Source organism: Manis javanica, chromosome X, assembly GCF_040802235.1.
Source record: "Manis javanica isolate MJ-LG chromosome X, MJ_LKY, whole genome shotgun sequence".
NCBI classification, from domain to species: domain Eukaryota; kingdom Metazoa; phylum Chordata; class Mammalia; order Pholidota; family Manidae; genus Manis; species Manis javanica.
This window is the reverse complement of record NC_133174.1, coordinates 99,791,468-99,819,202: the sequence shown is the minus strand read 5'-3', so window position 1 is coordinate 99,819,202 and position 27,735 is coordinate 99,791,468. Positions and strand designations below refer to the sequence as shown.

The window sequence follows — 27,735 nt, the reverse complement described above, 5'->3', positions numbered from 1 at the left end:
GGGAATATATGAGATTGGTACAGTCATGCTGAAAATGACAATGATTGCAAATTATGTTGACTTATAGACATATTTGTCTGAAATTATGTTAAAAATAACATCAAAGGGATTCAAACATTTAATTACACAAAATCATATAAGCCAACCCTAAGAGATGAAAAAAGAAATGAAGTCCTATAGAGTTTATTCTTCAGTGGGTTCTATTCTCTGTAAAAATGTCTAAGTTCATAATTCCACTAAACCTGTGCAGGCCAAATGCCAAGGAGTTATCTCTGATTCATCTCTGTCCCTCACACCCTAGATCCATCGCTGTGCAACTTCTGTAGACCTTACCACCAAAATTATTCCAACTTGATCCACTTAGCTCTACCTCCACTACTATCACCATTGTTTAAGCCACCTTTGTCTGGAGCACTAAAATATTCTCTTTGTGGGTCTCTCAGCTTCCTCTTTTGTACACTATCAATCCAAGTGACAGCCAGAGTGTGCTTTTTAAAACATAAATCACGTCATTCCCCAGGTTAAACCTCTCCAATGGCTGCCCATTGCATCTAGAATAACTCTAGATTCCTTACCTTGACCAACAAACCCCTCCTTGTTGGGGCCCCTGGCTCTGTGACCCCACTATGCTCTAGTACACTACCTTCTTTCAGTTCCTCCAACACTCCCAGCTTCTGCCTGATTTTATGCTTTGTACTTTCTCTTCCCGTACTTGGGATTCTTCCTTTGATCTTTGTATGGCTAGTAACATGGCATTTGCATCTGAGAACAAATGTTCTCTCCTTTGAGAGAGACCTTCTCTGACCACCCAATATACTTATATTCTCTATCATATCACCCAATTATATATTTAAAACAGGACATTTCACTACCTGATATGTTCTTATGCCTTTATTTGGCTACTTCCTACTAGGATGTAAACTTCATGATAATAGTAAAGACATTGTCTGTCTTATTTACTATCATATCTGCTGTACCTACAAATACTATCTGGAACATATATGATTTGTGATAAATATTTTTAAATAAATAAATGAAAAAAGGGGATGAAAACAATTCACATTTAATAATTTAAGATGTTCAATTGCTAAGATTTTGGCTCTGAGGGCACAATAAAGCTTTCTTTCTGTCTCAAACTTTAGAAACCACTTGACTATAACCTCTCATTATTCAAAAGGGTAAATAAAGATTTATGGATGCAATGATCAAACAGCTAGTAAGTGGCAGAAATGAGACTAGAACCCAACCTTCCTTAGGTCTAGGATAGTATTCTTTACATACCTCTCTTACTAATAAATGTCAGTATTTTTGTCATTATCAAATACTGGTTCCATTATGGCATAATAAAACTTAAAAGGCAAGTCTACTAATTAATGAGAAGACATGATGAATTAAAGTTTTACTTATGAGTATGTGGTCTGCTATGGGTGAACACTTGAAATTGTAAAACAAAGATAAATCACACATGTCCAATTCTCATGAAATAATACTAACACTTAACCAAAGTTGAATGATAACATCTAGAAGTTAGAGAGGTATTGCAATACAGTTGGTAAAAGTAATTTGTAACATTGTAAAATATCACAGATGATGATTAAATTTTAATATATTAGACTTTCAATTCACAGAAACATTATGTATAGTAAATCAGTTTCAACTCCAAGTAATAAAAGTTTAAAGAAATATTTCTCAACTATTGGACCATACTTTTATTTTAGGCATAATATACTAGTAAATTAAGTCAGCTTTATTTTAACTTAGGGTCAGAATACCAAAAAGCCAACTTAAGTTGTATGTCTGAAAACTTTCATAATTGACTTATAGAAGTAATAATATTTTAAAAGATTTCCAGATCACACCATGCTTTCGCATTTATATTTCAGTCATTTTTATTGTACAAACACCCTAAAACTCACAGGTAATGGCCAAAACTACCTCCAGATCATACACATTACAAGACAGGAGACTGGGATCCTTATATTCCTCGACACATTCTTTTGGGTATAAAATGGATGAGACAAAGGAGTCACAAGCTATCATAATGTGACATGCATGCATTTGCAAATCAAGCAAAAGTATTAGGTGACTAACAAGGGAGAATGAAAGACAACAGATCATCCCTGTCCTCAAGAAATTTATAATCTTGAAGAGAAAAAATTAACATTAAAAGCCGCCGTTATATTATACATACATATACACAGAGGATAAAATCATAGAGAATACATAAACTATAAGAAAAGTAAGTCTCCGCTGATAAATCAGATTGTACTGTTAGGTACTGCAAATAGGGTTTCTCAGCTTACATGTCTCACTTTTTGGATTGCTCTCATCTTTGATTCTGTAACACCTCAAAGATTCCAGAGGAGTATTGAACCATGTGACAAAAGTCTTCAGGGGGACCTTGCAGCAATTTTAAGGAAATCTTTTTAAGTATGCCAAACTTTTTGTTTGGTTAGAGTTTTGTTTTTTAATTATGAAGGCACCAATTTCATCTTCCAAGAGATATCTCTTTTCAGATGCAAATGTAACTATTTCTTAGACCCTCTATTCAAATGCTAACATTGTTCCTTTCTGAATGTTAATTAACAAAAAGCAGGAATTGTTTATTCGTACTTACTAGCTTCTTGGTCTTAAATCAGTGTGAAATATTGATATATTTTCCTCTTCAGGCCAGATTTTTATGTAAGATATCTTCTTTCTGATTGTAAAATATATGTATATAAGAGTGTATAAAATACATATGTGCAGTTTAATACCTACATACTGAATGCCCATGTAACCATCACTCAGGTTAAGAAGTAAAATCCCAGGTGTTTTTAATGCATTGTCACAGAAGGAAGGGAGCCGTTTACTATGAAACAGATTCTAATTGTTCTCGTTTCCTTGATGAGAAATACAAGTTCTCCTTCCTCATTTCTCTTTTGACTCCTTAGAAATCTGGAAAAGGTACTGAAGTAAATATGCACAAACATCTTACTTCCTAACTCCTGAACTCAAATTAAATTCTTTACATAATACTTTATCATGCTCCCTAATGACGTATTTAAAGGGAAGAGGGAACATATAATTGATGAAGAATGAAATATTTTAAGCCTATGCTACTGATGCTTTTATAATTATGATTTATTGTCTTGGATTGTTGCTATTTTTAATAAACCACATGTGAAAAAGTTTGACAAGAAAGAATGATTACCAAGCCTTGTGGGTAAAAGTGAAACATTTCCAGAATATCTCGCCTGGCTTTAGTACATCTGCATATCAATAGGCGTTCAGAGGTGGAAAGAAGTATGGCTTTAGTGCATTAGCGTCTTTCCTCAGGGGTGGAGAAGTTCATCTCCATATCAGTGGGTGATTACCTGGGTAACAGAGGGCTTATCTGTACCTGAGAGGTGAGGGAGAGGGCCGGTGTGGTTGCTGCTGGAGCAGGGAAGAAAGACGGCCTGAGACTGCAGTTTGTGAGCAATAAACGGGTTTTAAACTTTATTTCCCCCTTTGACTGATTATGGTTTTTAGGGGTACTTTGCCCCGGGATTTCCTTTCCCCGGACTGACAGCCTAAACAAAATGTGGCCTCTAACATGGCTGTCAAGCACAGTGGCCCTAAATACTGAAGACTGCTTTGAATGACTGATGTTTCATTTTTTTGCAAAAAATAACACATTGTCGTCTAGGCTTATAACCTAATGCAATATTTTGCATTTAGGTAAAATCCATCCTTCAACAAGTTGTCAGTTGGTGAGTTCAGTGCAGTAATGGGCACCATGAATTGGAGAACAAAAGTAGAAAAACATAATCACTGCCTTCAGGGGGGCTTACAAAACACTGGGGAAGATAAAGCATCTACTAATGAGGCAACTGAAAAGTGCTTACAATCCATAAACAATTGTCTGATAGGAAAGTGCAGACTAAAAACAGAAATGCATGAAACGAAAAGAGGTTCTAATTCAAAAAAAAGTTTGTAAGGCAGTTGTTTTGAACTTAGAACACAATTTACCAACAGAACCGTTAGAAACAAATGTTGATTGGATTCATAGGCTTGCCAAAAGAAATGCATTTAGTTCACAATACATGGAAATTGTGTATTTGCTGTGAAAACAGAGTAGAAAGCAAAAGTGTTGGACTACTAACAATTACACAAAAATTGGGAAATAAGAATGATTATGAAAAAGGTTAATAAAACATAGCTGGAAATAGTTTGCATGCGGATGCTTGAGAAAGAGCCTGTTGAAATAAAATAGGTAGCTGAAGACTTCTGTGGAGATTCTGAAAAGGTCACTTGTGGTCCATGAGGTATCTCTATTTTTAACTTCGAAACATATCTTTTTCATTTTCATTTACTCACTGAACAAATATTTATTGAGGATCTCTATTACGAGTCTGGCACTGTTGTAGTCACGGGGAATATATGGTGAGAATACACAGGGAACACAGGGGAAGACATGGAGTTCACATTCTAGTGCTGGGGACAGGAGAGAAATACAATGGTGTCCAGAAGTGATAAGTGCTTTTCCTTGATAGAGGTTTATTGTCAGCATTACACTGTGTTTATGACCAGCATTAATTTTATATTTGTCACCCTACACGGTCAGGGTTGGAATTATTCTTTGTTACCAAAAGGAACTAAAAAGGGGAGGGGAAAATATAGGGTACAGGTATTTCCTGAGGTTGCTGACAGTTGCCACAAAATGGTGAAGATTAGCTCAGCTCTGATGAATGAGAGGAAAATATAAGCAGGATTCTTTTGAGGAGGAAGAGATACCACATGAGGCAGAAGTCACTAAGCCTCCTAATGGTTATAGAGAGCTGGGCACTGTACAAAGTTCTCTGGAGGAAGAAGTAGTCTGTATTGACCATTTAAACCCATCTCAAACATTTCTTTTCTCCTCTTTCTTTCCTTTCCTTCCTCAAAGCAAACATGTATTGGTGATTTCCAGGCACTATACTAAACATTAGGAATACTAAGGTGAATATGACAGTCCCAGTCCTGGTCCTCAAGGAGTTTACAGTGCAGAGCAGTGTTCCTAACTCAGGGGTTAGTTCTATCCAGGGACTGTACTTTTAACTACTTAACAACCTGTGTAGCACGAGCCTACCAATCAAGATGTCTGCTAGTCAAAGTTCTAGAGTACGGTTCTGGAAATCCACTGCTGTGCCGGTAGTTAACTGTGTAATGGCGGGGCCACTGGGAGGTCCTGAAGGAAGGGCTGGAGTACCCCAGTGGCTAAAGAGCATTTTCTGGAGCAGGAGTTTCAGGGCAGTAGTTATTTACCAAGTAATAGAAAAAGGATTGGAGCAATGACTGTCATTTAACAAAGATATGACTGTATCAATAAGTAACAGCTGAATCCTCAGCTCTACTTAATGTCCAGGGCTTAGGAAAATTAGACAGTGATTATAGGGAGATAGGTGAGTGAGGGAAGCTTTCCTGAGTCTTGAGCTTAGTCTTGCAGAAGATCATTAGCATTACTTGGTGATTAGGGAGGAGAGAACATTTAGATATGAGAAATAGCCTAAGTAACAGTGGAAATGGATATATCATATACAGAATGCCACAGAGACCAACCTAACTGGAGGTGTGGGCAGTGAGAATGTATTATAATAGAATGAGGAGTGAATTTGGAAGAATGGGTTATGGGCAGTAAGGGAGTGAGAAAATAGGTTGGTCCTGGTATCAGTTGGGAAGAGGGAAACCTATGCTAGGGTTAGGATTTTAGTTCTGACATACAGAAAAAAAAAGGTGGGGGAGTCTATACACCTTGAGCAGGGAATGGTCTGATGAATGTGGCACAGGAGGGAGAATATTCTGTAGATTATATGGAGACTGGAGAAGGTAAGGCCACTTTAAGAGGCTATTTCAGAAATCCTTGTAGACTTGATGAGGGAATGGCCAGAGTAACTCTGGGAATGAAAGGAAGGGCTCACACTGACAGATATTGCAGGACCACGTGAGGAGGAGAAAAAAGAATCGATGATAACAGAATACATTCTACAGCTCAAACATGATATCCAAGGGGGAGCTGCAAGTCTCTAATACTAACTCCTTTAAAATAGTAAATTTAGCTATATGATGATCCTATTTAATTTATGAAATAAAGATTCTAACTTTTGAAGACAAGGAAGTATTAGCTGATAATCTTTTTGACACTAAGAATGTGGTTCCTGTATGACACTAGCAAAGAACATCATTTAACTAAATATTACTTATTGACATTTCTACTAACATAGACAACATATATGGTTTAAAACAAATTTGTACAATCCGCTACATTTCATTGTTCACATGTTTAATTTACTTACTAAAAGTCATTTCCAAATGAAAGTTTTATCTTTTGAAGGTGGGAAGAAATGTTTGATTTTTAACTGAGCTAATTTTCAGTTGACTCCTCAGATAACAGGGAAGCTTTAGGAGCCTAATTAAACCATGTATTTGCTCTAATTACTTTAGCGGCAGACTGCTAGGAAACAAAAGCAGCAAACAGACCTGTTCTGTGTGCAGCAGTCAGGCATTTGATAGTTGTTTCCTCCAGCAGAGGTTTTGAGCAGCATAGAAGTAACGAAGCCGAGACGCAAAGCCATCATCTGTAAGCGGAGGCTGCAGCTACAAATCACAGGGCAGCCCTATTCCTGCATAGTGTAGAAAGCATCGTTCATTGTGCATGATTTCATGTCCAAACACAGAAAAAGTAATCATCATTAGCATCATTTTTTCATATCAAGGATAGCACCACATTTTTGTCAACATAATTGTACATAGCTCACAAAGACTATAGACTTAATACTTAAGGGACAATTTATATATTGGGCAGAAATAATAGTACTTTTATACTGGTTACTTTTTCCTCTTAGGCTTTATTCTCTTGAATAATGTCCATATTTAATGCAACAGCTTAATTTCTAAATTATGTAAACCCACACTTCTATTATCCATTTTGATTTTAGTACAACTGGAGTTTAGAACACTGATGACCCTGTATGTGAGGAAAAAAGCAGATGAGTTTTAATTACTACTGACTATTCAGGTCAAACTACTGCTTTCTTAAAACAGGATTCACAGGAATTCCTTTTAAAGATAAACCTCATTAAAAGCATATTTCTTCATTAGATAGAAACTTTCAACGGTACTGAGGTTGTTTATTCATTTACCTTAGTTTCTAGGTATAAAATACCAGCTGAAATGCTTCACATTTCCCCCTCAGCTAAATTAGCAAACAAATAAAGAAATATTGTAGTTTTTATTACTTCTTATCTGTTTTAAAAATCTGTGTCTGAGACTCTTGGTTCAGAGTCCAAACTCTACAGAAATTATAGCTGCACACAGAAAACTCAAGCTTTCTGGGATACCTTGTCCTAAATATAAAAACAAAAAAAATTAAGAGGTAGGAATCTATAACCAAAGGAAAGTAGAACATTAAAACAACCATCTGGTGAGTTCAGGCCAAATACAACGTCTCCACTCTTTGCCTGAACCACCTAGATGTCTGTACCACCCCTCTGCTTTATTTTGCCTATGGAAACCTGACCTAAACAACTATTCTATATCATTAAGTTGTCCAGGAAGATGAAAGTTTAAATATATGTCAGACAAGCTGCAGCATCTGGTGCGATTCAGCAATGACGGTCTCCTCCCGAGAGCTTCAGTGCTGGAACAACTTTTAGAACTAAGGAGACCTGGTTGACCAATGTAAAGAAAATAATGTTCTCTAGCCACACATTCTCTCTGTTCACAAGTACTAATACTTGCCTTATCCTCTCCAAGTGTAGGAAACATACAAAGTAAAATCCCTCTATTAAACATGTCACTCTTATTTGTAATTCCCTTTTGGTACGCCCAAATAATATATTTTGGGTACAAATGATCAGCATTATTCATCTTTCACTGTAATTATTTAAAAATTGTTTTCACACTTCTTTTAACACATTGCTTAGTCCTAGGAGATTCCCCCCCCCCCCGAGACTGTCTTACAAAGGATTGTTTAAGAGTGCTACATAAACTTTAACAAGTTTAGATGCTCTTATAGTTTATATATGAAAACTTAGCACTCTCTTTAAAAGAGGATATAAGCTTAGATATATGAAATTGTTTAAAAGATTAGAAGTGATCATGGTGACATTTGGGCATGTCAATAGCTCCCTTCTAAACTGCCTACAAACCTCATTGTGCCAAATTTACACATCTTTCGAAATAGAAGAGAATCAAGTTTAAATGTGACGTTTTCCAGCAACAGAGAAAAAACTTGCAACCAATATGACAAATTTTAGTATCTTTATTATGTAAACAGTCACACATAATAAGAAAAAAACATTAAGCATCCCATAGATAAGGCAAAGGACATAAAAAGACACTTTACATAGATAATCTATTGTCAGCAAATACATATATAAAAGTTTTTTATCTCACTGGTAAACAAAAATGCAAATTAAAAGAACAGTGGAATACCATTTCACCCATCTTATCAACGATTTTTAAAAAAATAAGAATGTCCAATTTGGGCAATCAATGTTGTGATAGGGTAAACTGATATATTTTTGAAAAATAATACCTCAGACGCCCATACTTTTTAACGCAGTAATCCCACTTCTCGATTTCCACCATAAAGTAATAATTCTAAACATTTTTTTAAAAGCTATAGGTACAAGATGTTCACTGCAGCATTATTTATAATACCGAAAACAATGAAAACAACCGAAACACCCCCAAGCAGAAAGATGATTAAGCACATTAATGCACAGGTGCCTGGAATAATATGCTTCATTTTAAATGATGTTTAGGCTGATCCATAATAATATGGGGAAATGTTATCACGGTAAAGAAAAAGAACAAGATACAAAATTATGTACATTGTCAGCCTATTACTCTGTGAAAAAATTCTATAGACCTGAGGATTTTTAAATCTATCATCTTTAGTATTTGCAAAATGTTATTTAACGTGCAGTCTGTATTTCAATACACTTTTAATGTCATGTTTTTACCCAAGGCACTTTCAAGTGCATTATCTTCTTTCAAAACATTTGTATCTAAAGCAAAACGCTGTGCTTGGAAAGACTTACAAAATATATCGATCATAAAAATCTCAAATTGTTTAATTCATTATCATTTTGGTTATAAGTGCTGGGAATCCTCTACATACGGGACTTGGCAGCTGAAACATACAGGTAACATTTCAGTCAGGGCTCTCTCAGCATCCATACTCATTCTGCCTCTAGCTCCTATCAGAAACCACAGCGGCTCCTAGCACCTGTGAATATACTGTGATTATAAACCGGTGGCAGCAGATGGAATATTAATGATTGCTTCTAATATTTAGGGGACACCCAAAACCAATTTATTTTTCCCCCAAATGGAAGCATCAAAAAGGAGCCATTGTTTACTTTTATGATGTATACACTGACTAGTTTACTGTTAGATTTTATAAATAATACCCTTTGCAGTATCTACCCTAGGGCAAAGGTGAACGGACATTCCATTATTTTAGAGAGAAATACCGTTTGTCTACACCCCCTTCCCCCAAATCCCTCTTTGCATCTGTGGTCACTCCTTGGACATTTTAATACCATATCGACCCACCTGCGCGCTTAGGAAGCTGAAATCCTAGTAAAGACAAATGGGGGAGTGGGGAACAGAGACAGAGAGACAGACTTGAAGAGGTTGCACTTACACTCCAGTAGCTTTTTTTCCCCAGAAACAAGGGAGGCGGCAGTTCTTATTTTTTTTTGGTATCAAGTTGTAGGCTGAATTTCAGCAAAAATCTTTTCTTGACGCGAGGAATGTACAATATATTCTAGGATATGTATTCGGTATGATCCTTTTTGTAGGTACGAGATTTTCTAAAGTTTTTTGGTCACTCTCAAAGAGGAAACAACATAATTTTGAAATTCTCTTAAAGGCGCCTTTCGAAGCATGTCCCATGGGAAAATATCAATAAAGCTGAACACTGGGTTCACTAAGAATCGAAGAATCCACTTTTTTTCCAATATGGCTGTATACTTTGCAGGCCCCCAAAGTTGTGCTTTCATAGTCATCATTAATCAAATAGCCAGCAACACCATCTTTAGCCAACCTGCGTTTCGAGGGCTAGAAATGCGCTCTGATTAAAGATTAAGTTCATTTTGAAGGCATCGCTGTTACTCATGTGCCTAAGAGTCGCGGGCTTTTGTCAGGGCTGGAGCGGCTCGGGAGTGCCTGCAGCGCGGTGGGCGGCAGGCCTGAGGGCCCAGGTTGTTCACACGTTTCCAGGGGGTGCCCACCCTTTCTCCCAAGACGCTCAGCTCGCGGTGCGCGGCGGCAGTGGGTGGACCGGACTGTCACGGGAAAAGAGAATTAATGTCAGGGACAGAAAGAGACAGCGCTCGGCTTGGTCCGCAGGTCACCGTGGCTCGGGGATTTGCATGAGTTTATCACCACCATTAACAGCTACTTTCAGAGGGTTGTTTACCTCCTGAATGCGCGACAGCGGACAGCAGAGCCCACTCTGGGGCCCAAGCCACGCCCCCTCATCCCTCAGCTCCCCTCCGGCCCCGCAAACTAATAAAGTCAGGGCTGCCTTGCTGCCATACACTCCCATTGGCTCCCATCCCATCCAATGAGAACCTTGCAACAGTTTCACCTGGCTCAGGCTTCCCAAATAAACAAACAAACCTTCCCGCGACCCGGCCTCCCCGGCGCCACCAGAGAAGGCTGCGCTCCGCCCCTCCCACCACCTCTCGCCCCCCGCAGCCAATCGAGCCCGGGCTGTGGCACCCCCACCCGGCTTGCTGGTCGGCCGCTCTCTCCTCCGCCCCTCTGGGCCTCCTTCCGCCCCCTCGTGCCTTCGTGGACGCCTCGTTAGGAGCAGCGTGGCCAGAGAGCCCCGCCTCCTCCCGTCCGACCTCCCCAGGCCCGCCAGCCCGGAGGCTCGCTGAGACAGTTTGGGCGCGGGTGGAGGAGGCCCCGCCTCCCGGGTCCACCGCCTCCTCCCTTGCACACCTTTGGTGGCGGCGGCGCGCGCCCCTCCACCACGCTAGTAGCGGGAGCCGCAGAGGCCGCCGCGTGAGGCAGTGGTCACGTGTTGTTTTTGCCCGCCGCCGCTCTCAGCGAGTGAAGTGGGCGGGGGGGAGCCAGGACTGGAGGGGACTGGAGGGGGCTGGGGCAGGCGGACAGGGGTAGACGGCCTCTTCCCCCAGCCCTCCCTTCTCGCGCCTCCCCTCCCCCTCGCTCACCTTAAAACCAACGTGCATCTCCATGGCGAGTTGCTCCTTCGCTCGCGCCCAGGCAACACGGAGACTGAGAGCTGCAGCAGTGGCAACAGCGGCAGCTCTAGCTGCGGTGGCGACCACCCCACTTCTTTCCTCCGGAGCCCCGACCGCACTCATTGGGACCGGGTCGTCTTGTCCGGGAGCCATGTGGCTATCCACGGCCACTGGCTCCCGGTCAGACTCCGAGTCAGATGAGGAGGACCTCCCCGTCGGGGACGAAGTCTGCAAGCACGGCTACCTGCGGAAGCAGAAGCATGGGCACAGGCGCTACTTCGTGCTCAAACTCGACACCGCTGAAGCCCCAGCTCGGCTGGAATACTACGAAAATGCCAGGAAGTTCCGGCACAGTGTCCGCGCAGCGGCGGCTGCAGCAGCGGCGGCCGCCTCGGGCGCCGCGGTGCCGGCGCTCATCCCACCGCGGCGCGTGATCACCCTGTACCAGTGTTTCTCCGTGAGCCAGCGGGCCGACGCAAGGTATCGACACCTCATCGCCCTTTTCACCCAAGACGAGTACTTCGCGATGGTGGCCGAGAACGAGTCAGAGCAAGAGAGCTGGTACTTGCTGCTCAGCCGCCTCATCCTCGAGAGCAAGCGCCGCCGCTGCGGCACGCCTGGCGCACAGCCGGAGGGTGAGCCGGCCGCCCTGGCGGCTGTAGCAGCAGCGGAGCCACCCTTCTACAAAGATGTGTGGCAGGTAATAGTCAAACCCAGGGGGCTGGGGCACAGAAAAGAGCTGAGCGGCGTGTTCCGGCTCTGTCTTACCGATGAGGAGGTTGTGTTTGTGAGGTTGAATACGGAAGTGGCCAGTGTGGTCGTCCAGCTCCTGAGCATCCGTCGCTGCGGGCACTCGGAGCAGTATTTCTTCTTGGAAGTCGGCAGGTCCACCGTCATTGGTCCCGGGGAGCTCTGGATGCAGGTCGATGACTGTGTGGTGGCCCAAAACATGCACGAGCTCTTTTTGGAGAAGATGCGAGCCTTGTGTGCAGACGAATACAGAGCTCGTTGCCGCAGCTACAGCATCAGCATCGGCGCCCACCTGTTAACCCTGCTGTCCGCTAGGAGGCACCTGGACATGCTGCCGCTCGAACCCGGTGGCTGGCTCCGAAGGTCCCGCTTTGAGCAGTTTTGCCACCTCAGGGCCATCGGCGACGGGGAAGACGAGATGCTCCTCACCAGACGCTACGTAACGCCCAGCGAGCCTGTGCCCCCCTCCAGGCGAGGAAGACTGCACCTGCCCAGAGAGCGCAGGTCCCGGAGAGCGGTTTCGGTGCCAGCCAGCTTTTTTCGCCGCTTAGCGCCCAGCCCGGTGCGGGCCCCGCACCCTGCGGAAGCCCCCAACGATGGAGCTTGTGTGTCTTCTGAAGGGTCTGGTTCTGGCTGTGGCAGCTCTGGGGAAGGGGGCGATCCTCAGGGCAAAGAGGGACAGGAAGGAAACGGGGGCGACTATATGCCCATGAACAGTTGGGGCTCGGGAAATGGCCGGGGCTCAGGCGGTGGCCAGGGTTCCAGTGGCCAGGGCTCCAGTAACCAGAGCTCGGGAGGAAACCAGTGCTCAGGTGGGGGGCAGGCCTCTGGAGGCGGCCAGGGCTCAGGGGGCCAGGGTGCAGGAGGAAACCAGTGCTCAGGAGATGGCCAGGGCACTGCAGGTGGGCACGGCTCAGGTGGTGGCCAGGGAGCTGGAGGTGGGCACGGCTCAGGCAGTGGTCAGGAACCTGGAGATGGCCATGGCTCGGGCGCTGGCAAAAACTCAGGAGGGGGCAAAGGCTCACGAAGTGGAAAAGACTCTGATGGCAGTGGTGAGCGTGGAAAATCTCTGAAGAAAAGATCCTACTTTAGCAAATTAACTCAAAACAAGCCACAGCAAATGCCACCACCTCCACCACCTCCACCACCTCCATCCCCGCCAGCTGGATCAAGTGGTGGAAAAGGGAAGTCTGGGGGAAGGTTCCGACTTTACTTTTGTACTGACAGAGGAGCAGCAAAAGAACGCAAGGAAGCCAAAGACGCAGAGACCCCAGAAGGTGCGGCTCGGGGGCCCCACAGAGCAAGAGATTTTGATGAAGATGAGGATGACCCATATGTGCCCATGAGGCCGGGGGTGGCTGCCCCTCTTGCAAGCTCCAGTGATTATATGCCAATGGCTCCTCAAAATGTCTCTGCTTCAAAAAAGCGCCATTCTCGATCACCTTTTGAAGATTCGAGAGGGTACATGATGATGTTTCCTAGAGTGAGCCCACCACCTGCTTCAAGTCCTCCAAAAGCACCGGATCCTGATAAAGAGGATGACTCAAAGGACAACGACAGTGACAGTGACTACATGTTTATGGCTCCTGGAGCCGGTGCAATTCCAAAAAATCCCAGAAATCCTCAGGGCGGCTCTTCCTCCAAAAGTTGGAGCTCCTACTTCTCTCTGCCAAATCCTTTTCGGGGCTCTCCACTGGGACAGAGCGACCACAGTGAGTATGTACCAATGTTACCTGGAAAATTACTGAGGAAGGGCCTAGACAAAGAAGCGTCATCTAAAGGGGGCCCCAAAGATTCAGTCTCAAAGCCTTCAGTTGAGGGATCATTCTCAAAGCCTGGATATGGGGGGTCACCTTCAAAGCCTTCAGATGGTGGGTCCCCCAAGAACAAGGCTAAGAGACCTAAACGACTTTCTTTTATTACAAAAGGAAATAAAATTAAGCCGAAACTACAAAAGCCCACACGTGAGCAGCGAGAAGCTGAAAGCCCTAGGGACTACTACATCAACATTGGTTTCACTAAAAGAGGGAGGAATGTGCTAGCCCCCGCTTCTCAAGGACTGCCAGATTCCTGGAGCATAATTGCTGACCCCAGACTGTCAGCCTTTTCTAGTTACGTGAATGTTGAGTTCGGCGTACAATTTCCAAACCCGGCAAACAACCTCTCAGATCTTTTAAGAGCTATTCCAGGTGCCAATTCCCTCTCTCTGGACGGTGCTAGGTGGCCACTTCCGCTTCTCCCTCCCTATGCTAATGAGGAAGAGGGTGACTACATTGAAGTGATTTTCAACCCAGCAATGACACCAGCCGTGCCTTTTGCTGACAGTGCCATTCACTATGATGCTGAAACAGGTCGAATGTATGTGGTCGACCCATTTTCTGAGTGCTGTATGGACATATCTCTCTCCCCCAGCCGATGCTCAGAGCCACCACCTGTGGCTCGGCTGCTGCAGCAAGAGGAGCTAGAGAGAAGACACCCACAAAGCGGTTCGCAAAGTTTCTTTGCATCCGCCAGAGCCGCCGTCTCGGCCTTCCCTACCGACAGGCTCGAGAGAGACCTCTCCGCCTCAGCCTCCGCGGCCACAGCTCCGACCTTAGTCGTGGGCCGAGCTTTAGCCGCCGCCTCTGCCCTCGCCGCTGTCCCGGGCATCGGTGCCGCTACCGCGGGCTTCGAGGCCGCCTCTGGATTTGACTCCGCCTCCGTCCGCTGGTTCCAACCTGTTGCCAATGCTGCGGGTGCTGGAGCAGTCAGGAGGGCCCCAGACGCTGCCGGCGGCTCGACCCCCAGAGCCCCAGACCCATCTGCAGACCTCGCCGGGGGAGAGAACGGGGTGGACGGGGCTGCCCCTGCGGCTGCTGCTCCCCCACCGCCACCTCGCCGCCGGCTGCCGAGCCCCCCTGGGCGGGAAGACTCTGACGACGACGATACGTACGTGAGAATGGACTTTGCCAGAACTGACAAGAAGTTCGACCCTCCCCAGAGAGGTTGGTCATTTTAGAATTCATTTCCTTAAAGTTAATGGTTATTGCTTAATGAATCGATGCGCTACACGTCTACAGTGTTAGGAAAAAGTGAGTTAATATTTCATTAACTGGTACCTATTTAGCACGGAAAGTAGAATTCAGTTTTAATTACTCATGCAATAATACACTGTGATCTTTGCAAAAATTTAACATTTCAGCTCAGTCATAAGTTTCTTTGTAAAGAGCCGTGTATCATTTAAACATTTTGGTTCTGCGTTTAGGAATAGTTAAAACTTAAGGCTATGTAGCATGAGGATGCTTTCAAACATCCTTCCCCTAACACTTACTGATTTATGCAAACAGGACATCGTAAATCCCATCAACTCGTTTCCAAATGAAAAAAGTAAAAGTTGCTTTTCTACAAATGCCCGTATTTAGTGGCAGGAATTTTACTAAGAGTGCAGAATATTAAGCAGTAATAATCATCTGTTTTGGGGGGGAGGATGGCTTTCTCCTCTGCAGTTTACTTTTTAAAAAGCAATCGTTGACAACGCTGTGTTGTTTATGTGAAAACATCATAAGATTGTATATCAATGACTCTTTAATTAAAAAAAGAAAATTTAGTTCTCAAAAAGTAAAATCAATCATTGTTAGGGTAGTTTGCTGTGATCTACCAAGAAGGTTAAATCTGAACTGGTTGCATGAATGTCTGGAGGGAACAAAACAGGAATAGTCAAAACAGCAGGTGATTAAAGAAGAGAGTGGCTCTGGAATGTATTTTTGTGTTGATTTGTTTTGTTTTTACACAGGATACGTTACCCAAAACCTGAGGGTTCTTTTTCTCTGTCACTAGTAGTGACAGGCAAGTCACCTTCGGTGTGCCTCATTTCTTCACCTAACTTTCCCCAAAGAGGGTATGGTGATAACTTGATAATGGGTATGAATATTGTTTGAAAGGTTTAAAAAGCATTTAAAACATCTAATTGGTGCATCTTCTGGGAAATCCTGGAAGACCTGACCCCAGGGGCAACCTATCCTGGAACAGTGGATGTTTTTTAAAAGGTCACTTTTCCAAAGGAAGACATAGGAAGAGTAGGAGCTGTCAGACTTGGAAGTAAGACTTTGAGTAAGTCTACTGTGCACATTGTGCAATGTTGTTACCACTGTCTGGAGACATTCTTCTCAAGAAATGATTTGGGGAGATGTCTCCATAGCCTCCACTGCCTTTCCTCTTTAGTAGACTGTGCTGCTTTCCCAGTGGAGGGAAGCGATAGACCCCAGCAGTTTTCACTCCAGTAGTCAGTTTAGTGAAGATTTTTGCTTTGCTTGCTTTGTGGAATGCTTTTGTGATTGGATCTCTGCCCACTGTGCTTGATCAGGCAGAACAAGTTGGGGACTGATCACAACAGTCACCTAACAAGCTCCCTATTTAGTGCAGGTGTAGCTGCCTCCCCCTTACCCCTGCTTTAGAAAATTCGCAATACAAAAACTCACATTTGCAGCACAGACACATTGAAGAGTGATCATTAAAACGACAAAAGGATGCTTTGGCTTGCCAAAGGATTCAATTCAGATCACCTTTAAATTGTGAGCCCCCCTCCCCCCAACACATACCCGCACACGCACGGCTGCCACTACTTTCAGAACCATGCAATAAATTATACAGTGCTATTTCCAAGAATTTAATTCACAACCAACTTTTCAGGAACAGAATTCTTTTATCCTGGCAAGTACACCTAACTGCTGGAGACACCGTTGATGATATTGATGTAGGTGTTCCAGAGCTGCTGTGTCCCTGTGGTACTTTGGAAAGGACAGATTTCCCAGAGGTTTGTCTAATACTTTCCAGAATACTAAGCAAAAATTAAAATGAGTGAAATTGTCTTGTTCCTAAAATAAACCCTGACTTCCTAATGATTATCTAGATCCAGTTATCATTATTTTAGCATAAGTTACTGATTTATAAATAATTTCAAAGGACTTTTTAGCTGTTTTGCAGATTTAATGTTCTCTAAATGAATTGTGCCTTGAGAAAATTCCTAACTTTATTGAGTGACTACAGCAAGGGGACTATATCTTACAGGGAGGCAGGTGCTCAGATAGTAGAAGCACTTTGGAACTTTAATGTACTTTACCAGTGTAAGATATTTTCGTCACTGCATCAACAATGAAGTGAGGTTTCAACAGTTTAAACTGGTGATTTCGTTTCTTGCAAAAATGGTTGGTCTTGAAGGTGATTCAGGCACATAATTTGCTGAGATATATAATGGGAAGGATCAGTAGAAATAATTCATTGCAGAAAATGACTGTTGTTACTCTTTCAATGTCAACGGATATGGTAGAATGTTGTTTGTGAAGTGTTAAAAACAGGCTGGAATAATTCTGATGGTTTTTTGGGTTTTGGTGTTTTGTTTTGTTTTTACTATAAAGCTATAGAATTAATTTTCAGCCATTCCTGATCTCTCTTCACCTTCCTATCTAACATGAAAAATATATGTATCATATTAGAAAACAAAAAATATGCTTTGACAAAGGAACAAAAGCCATCTTTATTGGGAGTTATGTATCTCAAGGGGTAATTTTAATTTATATCAAGTGCTAACTTAGAAGAGTGCCTGGCACATAAATGTCGTACACAAATTATTGTATAACTGTTACCATTGCTGTCATTTTTATTACTGGTATTATTGCCTTTAGAAGCACAAAATTAAAGTTCTCTGTCCTCCAATTCCACTTTTAGTCTTTACTTGCACTGGAAGTGGTTGACATCGTTGTTCACGGTTGGGATCTGTTTATGACTTAAGTGAAATGAAATGAGGCTATAAAGCAGTGAGACAGCTTTGTTCATGTCACACAAAATTGATACATAATCTCATTTACCTACAGTCACATTGCAGATAAGTACTTGAAAGCCATTTGTTCAAGACAACTAAAAGCACCCAGAAATACAACCTGGACATGCCTTTTTTCTGAATGAAATCATTTTAAAAAGTGTATAAACACATAGTTTATAAGCATTAGTACTGAGGAGGAGAATGTCATTTCATATATGGCTTAATCTGACTCTTGATCTGCGTGTGCATTTTTGCCTCCTTTCCTGGTGTATCTGATGTAGAATTCCTAGTTTAAGATGACTAAGGTGAAAAATTCACTGATTTTTGTATTCTAGGGATTTAGAGTCTAAGGGTGGCTTAAGGAGTGCTGAGAATTGGTCAGCCAAGTTGGTAATGTTATGATGGCACTGGGTATTAAAAAGTAAAAAAAAAAATCTGTAGTAATTACCTTTTGAAATTTTAGACACTGTTATTAACGTGAAAGAAGTATAAGCTTCTTTTCAGTGTACTACTGCCAAATCCTCTTGCTATAAATTATAGGTGCCTAGAGCAAGTTGTTTTTGCTGTATTGGACTTATTTATCATAAATTACTAGAATAAAATCTCCATAGAACAGATTTCTCAGTCACCATTGATAGGTCACTTATTTTAGGCAACATCCGCCCCCACGAAAAAAAAAAATGGAATAGTCGTTTGGCATAGAGGTATTTGACCTGTAACCATGAAAGAGGACGTCGTTCAATTAAAGTGAACTAAAGTTCTTGGCAATCATTATTCATTTCCATTCATTCTAAGGGTAAAAATTTCAGCCACTGGCAAAACATCTTCTTTAAACAAGGACTAGGATTTTAAGTGAACACGCAGAATATCACATATTCCTAGCAACTCAAACTAGATCTGCTTTCTCTTCATCTCCCTAAATTGTCCAACATAAACCAAAATACTCGACAGTCATTGGCAGGGATCAGTTTTGGGAACAAACTTGGGCTTCTTAGAGTCATCAGACAATTTTCATGTTGGAATAGATGAGGGTAACCAGTATAGGTAGAAGTAAGGCATCCTGTGTGTGATTGAAAAAAGGGACTGTTGTTAAATTATCAACTTGTTGGTTGAGGGAATGCTTTACAGTTGCATACTGCCTTAAGATTTGCAATGCACATTCACCTTCACCTTCATTATTTTACCAGCGGACAGTAGGTACTGGAACTGAAGCCACTGTTAAGAATTTTCCCATGGCCAAAGAAGTTAAGTAGCAGAGCTGAAATTCAAGCCCATACATCCGACTTCAAGTCCAGTGCTCCACCTTGCACATTACACCACCCCTTGATCAGATGTTCAATCTATTATTTTTCTATTGATGAAAGCTTATTATAGGCAAGGATTGATAAATTCTCTTGAATTTTATGGTATCCAATTTGTTGTAATTCATTCATTCAGAGCATTATAACTGTGAAACCATCTGCCAGAGCTTGGGTGATTTTCATTGCCTTGAGCTGTTTGCCATAGCTATTAGAATAAAAGAATTTGACCTGTGCTGGAATTGAATGTTTTAAATCTGGTCTGGGGTGGAGTTCACTAATCTTTACCTCCCTAAAACAAGTGATGTGAGTATCCATCTGGATCCCATGGAAACACTGAATGGAAAGAAAGTGAAATGAGGGTACACTCAGTAAACTTTCATTAATGGTCATTTCCTTAACTGACGTTAGATATTTTGGGTTTTCCTAAATAATCCATCAACATTTTCCATTTACAGCAAAGTCTTTCAATTTCATTTTTCCAATATGCATAAAATGTGATATTCTAATCTTAACCATCACAATGGGCAGAAGAGGAAAACGTGGGACAGGTGGAAGAAAAAGCACTATAGAAGTAGATGTTCTTCATTTGTTTAAAAAGTAAACTCGCTTTTGGCAGTCAGGCACATAGGTTTTAGAAGCCTTAGAAATCAAATCCTCTCCTTGGCTCATAAAAATCCTTGCTTAAAATTAAATTCATTTTGTTTAGCACCTTTTTTTAATGCTTTAAGACTATGTAAAAATAGCCCAGACATTTTATTGGCAGTATTGGAAAATAGCTTTTGTATAATGCTTAATTAAAGCCTGCAGTATGTTTTGTCTAAGAGGTCCTGCCAGGCTCTTAGATGGTTAGTATCATTTACTGGAAAACATTGCTTGGTCCTGAGCGAGAAATAAGAGATTAAAAGGGCTACCTTTTATAATGATGAAGTGAATACATTACAACACACTCAGTTTTACCACAACTCTCGGATTGCTAATTTTAAAACTATTGTTAAAATTGCCAAGATAATGTGCTTGCCATGTGACCTTAAAATATTTTTTCTAGCAATTCTGCATTGGTTATTGGCTGTGCAGCTACAGGTCTTACATGTTTAATCTCCTTTTGGAGACTTTGGCTGAACATTTGTAAGAGAGGAATTTCTAAAGATTTTAACAAATGTAAGCATATATCCTACTTTAGATTCGCATTTTTTTTAGAGGGTACCTTACAATTTCTGGCCAAGGACTTATTGCCTTTTAGACTTAATGGAAAATGTGTACTTAAATCTTTAGTGAAATAAGAAAGTTATTGCTATTTTTTCCCCCTTGCTTCCTGACAAAGTTTCTTATTGGAGAGGGTTTCCTTGGTTGTATTATGGGAGTTATATCCTCATGTGCCCCTTGCCAACTTTGTGTCCCTCATTTCTGGAAAGCATGCTCTTTCCTGATCCCTGTCTGGCTGAAAGGTGAGGGCCACTCTGGGAGCCCCACAGACCCATGGAGGGCTCACTGCTTGAGAAAATGTTCGATTCTAATTCACAGCCTGTTTGGGCTTAGAGTTCCTTTCCGGGCTCCTTGTTCTGCAGACCCAAGGCTGTGCTGCGTCCTCTCTCCACTCTTTGGCACAGAGACAGCTGCACTGGTGTTTAAAGCTGTTTTCATGGTTGGATTGACCACAATATCTTTGATGCTAGCCAGACCTCTGGATTTACTGAATATACAATTCCCCTTCAATTGTAGTTGCTTTAGGTAGTTTTCACAATTGGTGTAAGTTGCCTCTGTATGATTATTAATTTTCTATGTTGTAGATTTGCAACCTAGAATATCAATGAAGTCTCTCTAACTTCATCTTGAAAAGTGTCCCCATGTGCACTCATGGCGGCCTGGAAAATCTGACCAATAAATAAGGTTTTTAGCTCTTGCTCCTTCTTTAGTTGCACCTCCAGCCTTGAAGACATACCAATGCTGTCCTTACCTCAGAGCCCCCACCCTTAACCCACCCGTGAAAGACTCCTTATTGTGCCTGAGGCTCTTCCCATTGTTTTCTTTCCACTGCCACCCCACCCCCAATTATTCTAGCCGTCTGAGTTTAGAGGACACTATTCCTACTGCCATGGCTAGCAGACATATTTTCGTAGAGTGCCAAATTGGAACTTCAAATATATCTTCTCAAAGAAATGATGTGATAAGTGACGGTTGGGTAGAGTCAACTCTGTTAGTTCAGGAACTGTATAGGTTTAATATAGGCATGTGTAGACAAACCTAGGAGCCTGTCCACCACTTATTTATAACATTGTTTCTATGGGATAATTTATTCTGAGCTTCAACTGAACTGTGAGCCTCAGAATATGTCTCTTTTGTAAATTGGAGGCTGCCTATATTAGAAGTCTGGTAACTTGCATTCTTTAAGTCTGCAGTAACTAGGCAGCAGAGTGAAGTGGTCCAAGTGTGTGTTGGGAGGTAGTGGAGAAGCTGACCTGGGATGAAAATCCTGTAGCTGATCCTCACATACTTTGTATCCAGATAATCAAGCGTGCAGTAAGTGGTCCAGGGCCTGCTAGGGAAGGGCAGGTGTGAAACAATTGAACTGACTTTTGAGAGGTTTACAAGTGTCTATTTCCCTTACAGATACTTTTGACTATTCTGTCACAAAACTGTTGCCACGATGGGGAGAAGTATATTTGATCTTCTGATCTATGAAGGAGACAATAGTCTGGTATGATCAGTGTTGTAAAGACTAGCAGCAGTTATTGCTAGTTTGCACCCTTGAGGGACAGCATTTAGATTTTTCTCAAGTCCTAGAAAATCATCCTCCTATACATTCACAGGGCACAGAAAGGTGTGATGATCTGTGCTTACTGGAAGAAAAAAAACTATAAACCAGAGGCAATGCTAAACTAAATAATGTAATTGCATCATTATACATTTATCTGGGGGTATGTGCTTCCATTTCTCTTCTTTTCCTTTTGTTCATTTCCCTTCAGTTGCCTCCCTTACTTGCTTCTGCTTGTGTGATCAGCAGTTGATTGCAGGGATAGCATGTTGACTACTAAACTGAGTGAGGAATTTTCAGAGGAACTTGAGAAATATTTCTTTGAGCTCTGGGAAAATTGGAGTTGACAAGATTAGAAGACAGTGAGATTGGGGAGAGGAGAAAGAGAATGAGAGAATAACTAACTGGATCTATTGTTACAGTTTTGGCTTTCTCCAGGCAGGGGGACCATTGCTGTTTTGGACTTCACACAGAGGCACGTTTAGGATTCATATACAGAGATCTGGAATGCCCTGCAGGACCTGCCTTCTTGGCTCACCCTACAAGTTTCCAGGCATATTGAAGTCATGTGTGCTTTATTGGCACATTAAAGATTAATGTTCAGGTTTATGGTATATACAAATTGAAACAGAAAAGTTTACTTCATTTGTTTTCTAGAAGAAAGTGACGCCTGCCAGGTTTGGAGGGGGGGTGGACAGGAGAAGGAAAATGTTTTGACTCGTCGGACACCATTCAGGCTTTCTCTCTTACAGAGAAAAATAGCTTAAAGAGTATACCTCCAATTGAAAGGGGTGGAATTAAGGTGTCATTCAAAAGGTCTTTGATTAACCAGAAAGTAAGAACACAAATAAGGTAATTATTTATAACCCATCAGCATGCAGTGGAAACAACACATCAAAACAGACCATATTATTAAAGCATTGCCATTTACCCTTCTGGTGGTGAAATGATATCAAAGTGAACAGGAGACAGAACTAATACTGAACTAGTATTCATTTTGCAGACTGTTTCTGATGGAGTTTTAATCCTGAATTGCTATCCTTTGCCATGGAGCAAGTTTCTGAGTTACTTCCTTATGCCAGTCTTTGGACTGTGCTCAGGGAATGTAAACTCATTTTAATATTAGCCTGTCTAAGTAAAACAGGATTATAAAGGTGAATCTGTGGCTCAAATTCCCACAATGCATTTCAAAAGCAAATTAAATTATTTTTGGATTATCTTATTTTGGATAGCATTATTCCTTTCTACCAGCATGGTTAATCAAGAGTTGACCAAAAAAAAAAAGGTGAGATAGTTTGATATCTTGATCTGGGTGATGGTTACATGAGTATATACACATGTGAAAATTCATCAAGCTGTACACTAAGATCTGTGCGTGTTATTGTACATACCTCCATTAAAAAAAGTGACAAATATATTTTATAAAGTAAACTTGAAATCACACCATTATTTGCTAGGTTTTAGCATGTTATCAAGCATTCATGCAATGCTGGCATAGGTGTTATAGGAAATCAATTGATATATGAATCAAATTTTTAGTGGAGTCTGTCATTTAAAAAAGTAAAGAAGAAAAAAAAACAACTCTAATAACAATGAATGCCCCTAATTTCAGCCTTAATATAATGTTGATGGGGTAGTTATATGGCACTTAATTTGTATGTTTCTGGAAAAATAAATATATAAAATGTAATGTATTATATAGGTTAGTAAGAAATCCCTTTTAAAGCACATGTAGTATGCTGTATATGAACATATTTTTATATTAAAGTAGAAAATGAAATTAGGTGAATACCCTTCTGAACTTAAATTTCTGTTAATAACATCTGGGTGATAGTATCTGAAATTCTATGATAGTAGCCTAGCCTAATTTTGTAGCAGATAATTGAGTTGCTAATATGCACTCTCACAGTTAACCTCTGGCTATCACAGATACCTTTCATCCTTGTAAACTTGACAGGTATATAGCATCTAAATTTCCTAAGCCCACTGCTGACAGGAAAATTTAGTATCTTTAATAAGCCATGGTGTTAACTTTCTTACAAAACCTTTTAGTGCAGAAGACCTACCCTATACAATGAATCCTTACTAATAGCCACAAGTAGGTGGGAGGAGAGTGAAGACCTTTGATGCTTCATCCAGCTGCAAGTTTGTTATACTATTAAAACCTGTAATGACAGAAGGTATAATTAGAATGCATATTGCTGGTTTAATACAGGATCTTGTACTTGAAGCCTATTCTGGAGGATGCTTTCTGGGGATGCTTTTCTTTTGGACTGGCTGTAATGAAATAGAATACTTGGTACTTTGATGCAACCTGATGTTAAAATAACACAAGCATCCCATAATCAATCTGCTGACCATGTATCCCCATCCTTTCTTCAGTCCAATGTCCCAGATCTCCTTCCTCTGTCCCCCGCCTCACAGCGGTGCACCATCTCAATCAGCAAAAGGCCAAAAAAAATATTAGAGCTTCTTTTTATTAGACAAATGGAGATTGCTGTCAAATCTCCTTTGCAGGTATGACTTTGCTCTTTTAGAAAAAATTCAGTGATTGAGACTGGAGACTATCACCAAGGCTGTGCTTCAATCCTTCGACTTGTGCCACGTAGTCTGGTGAGGGCATAATCAAGCTTGTAGAAGAAAAAAAATTCTCTGCCCAAATGCCTGGCCCACCCCCTGGCCCCAGTTGGAGGAAGCAGAACATTGCATGCATATACCAAGCTGCTATCTGCGGGAAATGTCAGGGTAGTCTGGGGGCAAAAGGAGTAGCTGTCCTTGCCCCTTCACCAGGTTTGTGCTGGTGTTTGCTTCCCGCAGCAGGCACAGTTACACACAGCCATGCCAAGGCAGTCTTCTTGAGATGACTCTCAAAAACTGCTAGTTTGATTTGGTTTTGTTTCATTTTGTTTTAGGACAGGGTGGAGGTGAAAGCCTTTCACACTTGAATTATGAAAGTAACTTTTGGTTCTGCCATCTTTTTTTCTAGAGTGATTACACTGCCACAAGAACACATTTTAGAAGAAAAGTGACGCTTATTGAGTTTTGTCATTGTCTACTCTGGATCTACCTAACAGAAAGAAAATTCAGAGGCTTCTGAGTGGAAAACAACCTGAATTTCTAAAAGCGTACAAGTGGATGCTGGTAGTTAAGTGATCCTAACACAGATCATTCATACTGCTGCCTTTTGGATCCAGTGATTTTTGAATTAAGAAATTCACACTGTACTTTGTTTTCTTCCTGGTTTCTCTCCCAATCTCTCTTTGAAAAGAAACAAATACTATAAAAGTGAGCAGCCTATAACTCTTTCCTTCCCCTCTTTAAAACATGTTATTTACATATGTGTAAATGTGGCCAATATCAGTTTTACTGATGTATAATACTTTGATTTAGTTTTGACTTGAAAATCCTTTGAACAAGAGCAGATAAAGAAGAAAGTTATGTTCCTGAGAAGGTAGGTATGATCTGGCATAATTTTTTCTGAGTAATACATACATAAAAAATTTCTTGATCAAGAAATTAAATGTCAGTGAACCGATATCTTGATGGGACATTTCCAGTATTTTAAAGGCAGGACCAAAGGACAGATTACCTCAGTTTTTGCTCATTAACAAAACTGCAATATTCTGTCCACATTAAATGTCAACTACACTAATTATCTGGATTTGGCATTTCCAACATTTTAAAGGCAGAACTGAGGAACAGATTATTTGTTTATATACAACACTGTGATGTTCTGCTTGTAAATCAATGGAGCATTTCAAAACCATTATTATTTTTAAAATTTTGAAACCTACATTTTCCCCCTAAGAGAAGCAAAGGTCTTTAAAAGTCTTCTCACAAAGCCCCTCTCTGCCTCTCTGGGCCACCTCACTTTCACCTTTCATCCTCTCCCTCTTTCTGGTTCTCTCCTCGATACACACTCTCCCTCCTATGCCCAGGGCTCCTATAAAGAGATCAGTTTCCCAAATTCAAGAAATTAGTGTGTACCTATCAATCAACATTCTCACTAAAACTTAAGCCAAAAGGAACTCTTATATGGCCTTGTTTCTCTTTGGACAATGACTGTGTAAGATGTACCAAATGTTTTAAAAATCAGAGCAAGCTCCCCCCTTCTGGTTTTGCTTGCCTCTGATGGAAACTGAATTAAGATTTTAGGAACCTGGACCTTTGAGAACATGACACAAGCAGGTGGTGATTACAGAGGTAGGTACAAAGGTCTTGAAGCTTGCTTAGAGGTTTGTTACATGATGGCACACAAATCGTGAGTTGTACCATCAGTGGTAAACCTCACCGTTATCACAGGTGGGTGCGAGCGTCTGTGTAACTGTGTGAGTGCTAGTGTGTGTGTGCACATACTTATGTGTATGCACAGCTTTGTGTACCTGTGTACATGTGGTTGTAGATGTACCTGTTGTGTATGACTGTTAAAAAAATGGCTCTGCATTTAATGTGCACCTTTGAAGTAGTGTAATATTTCCCTAACATTTTTTGCCACCCGGTTATGATGTCTTTGAACATGTACTTCTGTCTTCAAGCAGGCTTGTCGTACATGTGGCTAACCCTAACTTCTCTGGTGAGCCAGTTTTGACTTCGATTATTCTTCCTTGCCTGCCAACCAAAAGGATCGGGGGTGGGGGGCTCTTTTTCTCCCCCCTTGTGAATGGTGTTGAGGAGAGGATGTGGCTGTAGTACCAAACGCTACTCCAGCTGCTGGGCGCGAGGGCATTGATTTCATCATTTCCTTAAGACTCTTCTCTTTTCCCGACCTAATCAAACAATGCAGTGTGGCTTTTGTTCATTGTGATAACAATGCACTCTTCAGGCAGCCTTTTTTCAAGCCATCACCATTCTATTTTCAAGTAAGTTAAATAATAATCGTTCAGAATTGTGGAAAGAAATTATTTGGGGGAAAATGCTATTATTACTGTATTTGCATATAAGGTTCAGGGGCTGCCAGCAGATGGTACAACACAGATGTGACACTTGCTGAATAAATGAATGGGAAACCTCATCTGGAACAGCACATACAAATAGTAACAGGTACAAATAGTCACAGGTACAGCATAACAAATATGCAATCTTTTTGACACTACTTCTTAGTTTACAGACACAATTTATTCAGTATTGTGCTGGAAGAATCTTTCTAGAATATGTGTACCAACATATCACTTGCCTTCCAGCTACCAGATTATGCTGCTGTTAAGAAAAACCAATGATGGAACGATTTTTTTTGTGACCTCTGCATTTAATTTAATATTGGACATAGTCACTTGGTCAGTAAAAACTAAAACTTTACAGTTTCAGAAGTTCATTCTATTTGCTAGTTCTGCTTCACAGATCTGCTTTAAGTTGCTCTGGCTTTGTCTTCCTTTGTAAATACCCTTATACTCTCTTTTCTTTGTAAACATCTCATTTGCAGTTTTGGGAGACAACCTTGCAACTCTGTATAGTGTTTATATATATATCTGACTTGCTTTCCATAGAGCTACTTGCAATAAATGTGTTCATGAAAGTTATTTGTGTGGAGACTAATTTTTTTCTTAGTAGTGTTGTCTGAGACCTCCATTATAAATACATTTTTCTGCTCTGTGGTAGAACTGACTGCATTTTTTTCAGGATAAAGCAGTTGGGACAACTTAGAGCTTGGATCAAAGTTACTACACCTAGAATTATGAGGTTTTTCAATAGAGTTAATACATCAACTCTATTCTCCAAAGGGGGAGATGATACTAGTGTAGAATTTAACTTGAGTTTTCATGTCAGTCATGATAATGTGTGAATCCTATAGTGAAGCAACTAGTCAGTGGGGTTAAAGTTATCATTTACAGTTTTCTTTTGTCTCCTTTCCTTGCCACTTACTCTTACCCTTTAAGTGACTCCCTTTTCATTTCCTTATTTTTAACTACTGGG

At 41.2% G+C, this 27,735-nt stretch overlaps 1 protein-coding gene across 1 annotated transcript; it reads left to right on the top strand.

Annotated features, from left to right (window-relative positions):
* Window positions 1–11,211: 11,211 nt before the first annotated feature.
* Window positions 11,212–27,523, top strand: IRS4 (insulin receptor substrate 4). The gene is made up of 2 exons (XM_017674614.3): window positions 11,212–14,959; window positions 24,812–27,523. Exons 1-2 carry the CDS (start codon window positions 11,218–11,220, stop codon window positions 24,814–24,816), a joined length of 3,747 nt encoding a protein of 1,248 aa, XP_017530103.3. The 5' UTR covers window positions 11,212–11,217; the 3' UTR covers window positions 24,817–27,523.
* Window positions 27,524–27,735: the final 212 nt, after the last annotated feature.

Bases quoted from the DNA above. Each gene is read 5' to 3' on its own strand.
- IRS4 (XM_017674614.3), top strand. From the start codon at position 11,218: ATGGCGAGTTGCTCCTTCGCTCGCGCCCAGGCAACACGGAGACTGAGA.